The sequence below is a fragment of the Arvicanthis niloticus genome, chromosome 1 (genome assembly GCF_011762505.2).
Source record: "Arvicanthis niloticus isolate mArvNil1 chromosome 1, mArvNil1.pat.X, whole genome shotgun sequence".
Taxonomy (NCBI): Eukaryota; Metazoa; Chordata; class Mammalia; order Rodentia; family Muridae; genus Arvicanthis; species Arvicanthis niloticus.
In genome coordinates this window covers 85,167,627-85,176,279 of record NC_047658.1, presented here as the reverse complement: position 1 = coordinate 85,176,279, position 8,653 = coordinate 85,167,627, and the positions used below count along the sequence as shown (strand labels likewise).

At 45.5% G+C, this 8,653-nt stretch overlaps 1 protein-coding gene across 1 annotated transcript in view; it reads right to left on the bottom strand.

Annotated features, from left to right (window-relative positions):
• Window positions 1-281: 281 nt before the first annotated feature.
• Window positions 282-8,653, bottom strand: part of Xylt1 (xylosyltransferase 1) — a 289,608-nt gene continuing 281,236 nt past the window's right edge. Inside the window, exon 12 of the mRNA XM_034505312.2 lies at window positions 282-6,785. Coding sequence (XP_034361203.1) covers window positions 6,463-6,785 — 323 coding nt within the window. The 3' untranslated portion in view covers window positions 282-6,462. The remainder of the gene's footprint in view (window positions 6,786-8,653) is intronic.

Genomic DNA, 8,653 nt, shown 5'->3' with positions numbered 1-8,653 from the left:
TTATATTTAAAATTATATTCTTTTGCCCTAGCTAGAGGAAACACTTCCAGAGGGTGCTATAATTATCCACTGGGGAGATGACAGCAGCCCTTAAGGGGAGGTGTGTTCTCATGTCCCAGATCATGTCTATGGTCTCAGGATCCTTGCAGTTGGCGTCAACTTTCAAGACTACTCCAGCTGAGAAGGGAAATTATACAGTACCCGTTGCCATGGCCCAGGGTGTGGAAGAGAATGGAAGGGTGTGTAAAGGTGCCGAAATTTGCTAAAAAGTAACCATAAGATAAGATTTCATAGAGACATTTTTTTTTTTATTTTAAAATTCTGCATCTGAAAACACAGTATGGCAGAAAGCGTCTATGTACACCTGTGGTGTTTTTGGTATAATACAGTATTTAATAATCCACTGTTTTCTGCAAAAAAAAAAAAAAAAAAAAAGTTGCTTTGTTGGACAGAAACAAATTCCCCTAGACAGAAATACAGCTAAGGCACAATTTTGTTGTTGTTTTCGGCTAAATCAAAAGACAGGAAAGAGGCAGATATGGGTGTAACACAGTTGTCTGTGAGAACTGGACTCTACCTGGATGACAAGTATTCAGGTGATTAGAACTTTGATTATTGGTCAATTTCAGATAGTTTAATATCTCTTAAAATACTCCTTTAAATAAATAGCAAAATATCTACATCTTTCAGTGTGTGCCATGTGAACTCTCTCTTATTTTTTTAAACTTTTATTTACAGATTCTCTTTTTTTGAAAATCAATACATTACAAAATATTTCTGTACAGTTTTATGCATATTATGATCTATAACAAAATAGTTATTTTTAAAAACTATATCACCACATGTCTTTGAAAACAAAGGAGGAGGCAGTAATAACTTATCTCCAGGCCTCTAAAACAAACAAGACAATGCTACAGACGACATGAGTCTCTCTCGACGGATAAAGACAATTATACTCAATACCAGCAAACTTCCTATGAAAGCCCTGGGGTTGTCTTTGGCTTCCATCAGCTGGAGTGATGGAAGGGGGTTTGAGGTGGAATCTGAAGGACAGAGTGGACCATCCCTTCCACAAGAACATGACCCATCCACTGGGAATACTTAATGCTGTCACTTTCCAGGCAAGAAAGATGAAGCGATACGCTGAGAAACACTCCTGATTCATCCTTAAATGAAGTACCTAAAGTCACTGGGTCTTGAGGGAAGGGGAGACTGGAAAGCTGTAGTGAACATCTGCTGGTGGCGCCAGCCACAGCAACACGGAGAGTGCTTCAGAACTGCACGAGCAGCCAAGACTTCATTTTGCCCATAGGAAAAAGTGTGAGAACATTTTTTCTTAAAGATGACATTTAAGTCATTCCTAGTGCATCTGCAGACTACAGATTGGCAGTCCCTTTGCTCAGGAGGCCACCACACACCCCGGCTTCAAGATGTTCTCTCTTCTGTGATGGTGGGGGAAATTAGAGGGGGAGGATGTCAGCTTTCCAAAAATAATTTTAAGGCCACATTTCAAAAAGGAGAAACCTAAGGCTTTTTGGAGGGGTGGGGATGAAGGTGGGAGGTAGGAGAAAAATGCAGAAAGGAGAAGACGGCACTGGGAGTGGGGGAGGCGAGATGGGGTGCCTGTTTCCTGGTGATGTCTGCAGGCCGAAGCTGTGAAAATACTCCTAGCCAAGTGGGGAGAGGAGAGAGGCTGCTTTCTCCCTGTGTGGGGCTTGGCAAGAACAGAACCAAAGACAACAGAAGGGATAGACACAGGTGGTGGGTGACAGCCCTCCTCGGTCTTAAGAGGGTCCTTGTTCATAAGGTTTAAAAAAAATAACACACACACACACACACACACACACACACACACACACACACTTGTAAGTGAATGGAGAAGAAAGAGAGGGAGTCAGACTGAGGGAGAGGGAGGGAAGAAGAAGGAGTAGGCAAGGAAGGAGAGAGAGAAAGATAGCCAGAGAGAGATAGCCAGAGAGAGAGAGAGATAGCCAAGGGCAGAGAGAGAGAGAGAGACAGAGAGAGAGAGAGAGAAGAGAGAAGAGAGAAGAGAGAAGACAGAAGAGAGAAGAGAGAAGAGAGAAGAGAGAGAGAGAAGAGAGAAGAGAGAAGAGAGAGACAGAAGAGAGAAGAGAGAAGAGAGAAAGAAATTTGCATAGATTGTACATTCAGCTCCAGCATGGATAACCACCTTCATTCCGCCCCATCCCCAGGTAAACTTCTCAGCAGACTTTGAGGTAGTGCCTGGGGTTGACCCTTGGGCAAAATAAGGTAACTGAGGCAGAAGCAAAGACTACTCAAGCCAGCACAGCCCCATGTGGTTTCTGAGTGCTCCTCAGCCTCATCTGATGGATGGCACCATTGCTATCTCGGCTTGGTTTCATGGAACGGCAGAAGGTGGAGACCTGGGCAGATTAGAATCTCTTTGTGTCTGAGGTAGGACCCCAGACCCCTATCACATTCTTTCCTCTTCAGAACAGACCAGGGTAGCAGATGAGCCAGCCCTCCTGCAGAAGATGGGTTTTCTCCAAAGGGAACTACTAAGCAGAAACCTCGAGTCTTACACAATTTAATGTGAGCTGGTTTTTTTTGTTTGTTTGTTTTGTTTTGTTTTGTTTTTTGCACTCTTTTAACTCTGGCTTTCCCCCACTCCTTACTCCTAAATTCTTTCTCTCATTTCAAACCACTTTTCCAGAAAGAGGATTTTGCCTGATCACAACTATGAAACTACTTTTCTGTCCTATCTTAAAAAAATAAATAAATAAAATTAAAGTAAGAGTAGCCAATACTGAATAACTAGATTTCCTATTAAACAAAACAAACAAACAAAACAACAAACAAACAAATAAACAAAAAACCCAAAAGGAGCTGGATATTTGGCTTCCCCTATTAGCTGAAAGACTCCACTGCAATGAGTTTTGCTTTGTTTCTTGCTGTGATAAGCTGGGAGCTGAGCCACAACTGCCTTTCTTACCAGAGGAGTCACCTGCCTGTCAGTAAGACCACACTCCCCACCACTCCCTTTTGTCTTTCACCTGTGCTTTTATCCAACTATGTTCATGTCCAGAACCTTGTTTGCTTTTATGGCCCCTGCAGTAGAGTTTCTCTTGTCTGGCATGCCTTCTTGGCATGCTCAAGCTAACCAGGTTGACTCTGGTTTCCAGCCTACTCTCAGTGCTATCAGGAACTGCTGATCCGAACCCACATGAACTTGATAGTAAAGGGTTTCTTCTCTGTACTCTATACTTTGTAGCCATTGATTGCTCGTCTCTGTTATGGAATGTCCTGGGAGAGAGGTCACAATTTCAATCAAGAGCCTCCTATTTATCTGAAAACTAGACAACCAGAAGGGCATTTATGCTCTGTAAACACCCAGGCTACATCCAAAGTCACAACAAATCCCTTAGGAGTGTGTATACATGTGCGTGCATGTGTGTGTGTGTATGAATGCCTGTGTGTGTATATTTGTGTGGCCGAGTTTATACTCTCTAAACTTAATCTCAGTTTAAAAAGTTAAGCCAATAACAAGAAATGAAACCAGGAGGCCTCTGATCTCCACCAGAAAAGCCCAGAACAGAAAAAGAAGTGCATTGTTAAAGCAAAGGGACCTTGGGAGTTGCTCCCTTCCATCTCAGAGACTTACAGCTTCCTGCACAACCTGGGAAGTTGGCTTTGGTAGGGGTAGTTACCAAAAGGCATGGATAGGTGCCATCTAAAATACTTGTCCCCATAAGAAATACCCTTCCAGACGCTTGGGACCTAGTCAGCAGTTAAGCCCAAGCGTTTTGCTTCTGCAGACTGCAGACTTTAACGCTCCCAAAGATGATGGTTCTGTGTTTTCAAAAGTCTCATTAGCCACCTCGCAAGGCTGTTGTTTCACCAATGGCCTCCAACAAATACATGGTTTTCAGGCAGGAAAACACCAAGAAATAAGGAGTTCTGCCATTTTCCATAGGAAAACATCTTTTCTTAAATTATGGTGAACTTGTTTTAAATACTCCTTTTTTTGTTTTTTTTTTGTTGTTTGTTTTTACTAAAAGAAAAATTACTCTCTGCGTCCAAAAAGAGAGGAGACAAATATCCTCAAATTAGTTGTGGTGAATAAGGAGGGAGGAGAGTGTCCCCAGAGTAAGGAGGCTCTGCCATTCCCAAGTGTGTTCCAGTATGAAAAATTGTCATTGAGTGTCACTGGGTCTAGACAGACCCTGTCTTGGAGTCTGTGGCTCCCAGGGACCTTCCAGGACAGAATACACAAATCTTTAGAACAAGAGAGGTCAAGGGGGAACTCAAAGAAGTTCCACAGTCCCAGGGAAGCTTTGACGGAGGCAAAGGCTTGGGCCATTGAGAAAATGGGGCTCATAGTTCCCATGGGTTTGTAAAAGCAGTGTAAATCCTATGGTTGTTAGAGGAAGCCACCCGAAGGTTCCACCATCAGCACAGACAGTAGCTACCTCCTGAGCTCTCCTGGTTGGGTCTGACCCCATCTCTCTTCCTACAATCAATCACTCTTGGAAAGAGCCAGTCTTCCTCTGTTAGTGATAGCTCGTGCTCATGGTTAAACTGGTCATGAGAAGCCTGATGTGGGGGCAACTGGGTGGATCTATTGTTCTACGATCGGCACACTTCTCCTCACTCCCCACAAGCCATGAGCCCATCACATCCTTGTCCACTCTTCAGTGGTCAGGGTAAGGAGGGAGCTCAGGCATTTCAACACTTTTGAATTTAGAGAAACAGGTGAGACCAGTATCCTGTGTAAGCAAAAAGGATGCTCCAGCCATCCAAACGGGTCTACTTCCTGAGAGTGGGGTCACTGGATGAAACTGTGCAGGATGTAGGGTGGACATTAAAAGACAGACAGAGAGAGAATAAGAGCGAAAGGCAGGCTGACTGGGGAAAGGGAGGGCAGGAGGAGCCTTTTGTGAATAAAGGCAATTTCAGTTAGTAAGATAACATAATTGACAAGCTGCAAAAACAGCACCTACTAATTAGTCATTGACTAAAACATATAAATAATAAATATTAAGGATCCCTTCTCTATGCCAGCCATGTTAGATGGGGAAGGGGCTGTGCAGTAGATGCATCATCAAGGTGGAGTTCAGTACCTTATCCCTTCTGGGAGAGACACAAGAATGGGTGAAACTTTTCCTAGAGATCCCTGTCATTTGGGGGACTCAAGGAGGAATGGGGTGCTCTTCTTCAGTGCCCCTCAAATACACATGGCAAGAAGACCCTTGGGTTTCTGGTAACCCAAGCAATGTGAATAACACTATTTGTTGAACCACTGTTGAAACTCAACTTTCCTTTTATGCGGTGTGGCCAGACCGAGCCTGTTGGCACCCTAGGAGAGGAAGGATATGAAATTAAGGACCCAATCTGAAATGTTTGTTTCTGTGTGGGAGAAGTCTGATCCATGCAGTTTGGTCACAGCCAACAGCACCAAGTGCACAGTTCACAAAGGTTTGGGGTACCTGACCTCAGAACATAAGGGGTGCTACTATGCAGCCATCCAGGTCAGAAGCTCCGGTCCACATAATTCCCTTTGAGATTCAGAGTCCCGGTTCTGCACGGCTCCCACTTTCAAGTACCAAAGAGGCCACAGTAGCTGTCTCCCAGCCCAGGGGCAGGAGAATTGAAGCTCAGGCTCTGTATGCTTTACCCTGTTCCTACTACCATTTGTGACAGCCTTGGAAGAGGCTGATCTGGACAGATGGCAAGTTGGCAATCACATGTCTGGGGACCTTGGCTGCTTTCCATCAAAAGGCTTTCCTGAACCTCTGGTTTTCAGAGAAAACAGCTCATTGAGTGGCAACAGGAACCTTGGAATTCTCCCATGTCTCCACCTCCCTCGGAAGGCCAGGAGCAGGGCTGCCGGCAGCTTGCTACATTTTAGCATGGGCACAAGGTTTCCCAGCCACAGAAATGAAGAGAAAAATGGAAGGGCTGGGATGGATCCCACCCTTGGTCAGGGCAGTGCTTGTCAAACTGGCTTAAACAGAGCCCTTGGGTTCAGAAGAGGTACCTTAGAGATGCCCTTGGCAAAGGACCACCTGGAGGGCTGAATTTCGAGAAGGAACCTCACACAACCTCATCTTCAACCAGAGCAGCCTGGATTTCATCCTGGTCTTACACTTCCACCTCTGACTGTGACTGAGTAAACAAAGTTCTGCTGCTCAAAATAAAAGTTTAAAACTCACTTGTAGGGGTGCAGGCCATCGGAGGGGAAGAACAAGAGCCTGCAGGACTGAGACCAACTGGTAGAGGGAGACCACTGTGGTCCTGGGACTGAGTCACCTACCCCAGAGGCCAGCTTCAAAAACACAGGCTGACTTCTCTCTGGACTTTAAACCCTCTCTCTCCATTGTCCTACAGTCAGCAGAGGTCCTTGTACAAAAGGAATCCCCCCTTCCCCCATATAAGATCAGAGGCCAGGGTTGAGGCTGCATCTGTCCCATGTGGCCAGTGCTACCTGAGCCTGCCATCAGGCTTGACTGCACCCAGCTCTGATTTGGGATCAGGGCTGAAGGAACTCCAGGCTGTTTGGCTGCAGGTCTGCATGACTGGGCAGGCAGTGGGGCCTATGGCACAGACGTCCATGGCAGTCCAAGTCCCGCCCACCAGCGAGTCCAGCCAGGCTTCTAGTGCTGTCCCACTGAAGGCTGCATTCTTCCGGGCCTGCTCTACTTGGGCAGGATTGATGTGCAGGCTGAGGACTGGGTTCAGGCTCTGGAAACTCTGCTCCATGTAGGCACTGCGAGGTGGCCCATTGTGCAGCTTCAAAGCCTCCTCTGAAAGCCAAAGGGAACAGTGATATGTTTAGAAGAGTCACCAGCCAGGTGTCTACTTACTATGAACCAGAGCAGCAATGCACACTGGGTATCAGCTTACTGAATTCACCTGACAGTCTCATGTGTGCAGGGCATGGCACATTTACTTACTGACACAGGCTTGTGGATCATCTGTGGTCCAGACACTTATTGATTCAACAAGACATTCTTTAAAGACTTATGTATTATTCTTATTTATGTGTTCCCTCTCTCTCCCTCTCTCTCTCCCCCTTCTCTCTGTGTGTGTTTGTATGTGTGAAATTGTGCATATGCACATATGTGTGAAGGACTCCTTCCACTATGTAGGTGTTAGGGCAAATACCTTTACACACTGAGCCATTTCAATACCCTATACCTTATTATTATTTTTGAGACAGGTCTCTTACTGAATCTGCAGCTCATATGTCCAGCTAGTTTGTTTGTGGTGGGCTCGAGGGATCTGTACACTCAGCACCCAGCACTGGGGTCACAGGTGTGTGTCTCCACACCTGGCTTTTTAATGTGGGTGCTAAGGATGCACACTCAGGTTCCTATGCTTGATGACCAGTGTGTTACAGACTCAGCTACCTCCCCAGCCCTTCCGCACTTAATTTTCAGGATCTGCTTTCTACTAAACCGCTCTGATCTGAAAGGCAATCAGCGATTTATTTCTTGGACACAGATACCTAAACACAGCAACCAGCTTCTGTTCTAGATGGTGGGATGAACCAGATAGTCAGAGAGGTGGCGTTGCATTGGTGTCCAAATACAGCAGGTTCAGAGTGGAGAGAGATTGACAATGAGAAGGAAAGAGACAAGTGGGAAATGAAGGTCATTGCAAAAAGGAATAAGGGCAGTGAAGATGTTAAACAGGGAGCTGAGCCCACCACAGGATGGGCCTTTAGCCAAAGCCAACCCACCCTCTGTTTTTTTTTTTTTTTTTTAAACAAAGTTTCATAGGAGCCCAGTCCTGTCCACTTGCTGATATACTCTCAATGGCTGCTCTGGTACTCTAGTGGATGTCTCAGTGGAAACATAGACAGTATTTTTTCCTGAAAAGCTGAAAATATTCGCTATGTATCATTTATGGGAAGTGTTCACTCTGCTCTGGCTTGGAGAGCCGTCTGAGATGGCCAGGGGAAGACTTTCCTGAGGAGGTGTCATTTGAATGAAGTATTGATTGATGTGTATAAGGTAGAGGGAACAGCAAATGTGAAGCCTCATTACCAAATCACACACGTAGTGAAGTTGGAGCCAGAACATGAGTTCAAGTCTGTTGGCCATGAAGCCTGCGGAGCGGTCAGCTCTGGGCTGCCAAGTGATTGCTGTGACCTCTGGAGAAGCTGCAGGTTCCTGCTTTCTGGCAGCCTGGTCCAAAGCATGATGAGCTCAGTACTGCAAACTGGTCCTTGGAAACCTGCAATGGGCCAGAGTGGGCTGGGCCACCCTCCTAAAGGCTCTCTCTGCTTGATCACCTCCTGGATGCCAGCCTTTTTGCCTGCGGGACCTAGTTGAGATGACTGGTCTCAATACCCAAGTCCCACATGCATGTGTAATTTCTGACTTATGCCCCAGCTTTCTCTGATGGCCCCTCTCATCTTAGCAGTGAGGCTTCACCTCCATACTGTGCCTCCTGTGTAACTCCAGAGGGTAATGTATTGATTATAATGTTCTGTCCAAGGTGCTGACTCTAAGTTCTCCACTATAATTGTTGGCTTTTATGAGTTCATGATCCTCTAACTGAAAACAAAAACAACCAAACCAACCAACCAAACAAACAAACCTATAGAGTTGGTTTTTATCTTGTTCATCTTATAGGCGAGGAAACAGATGCTATAGTCAGTTCAATC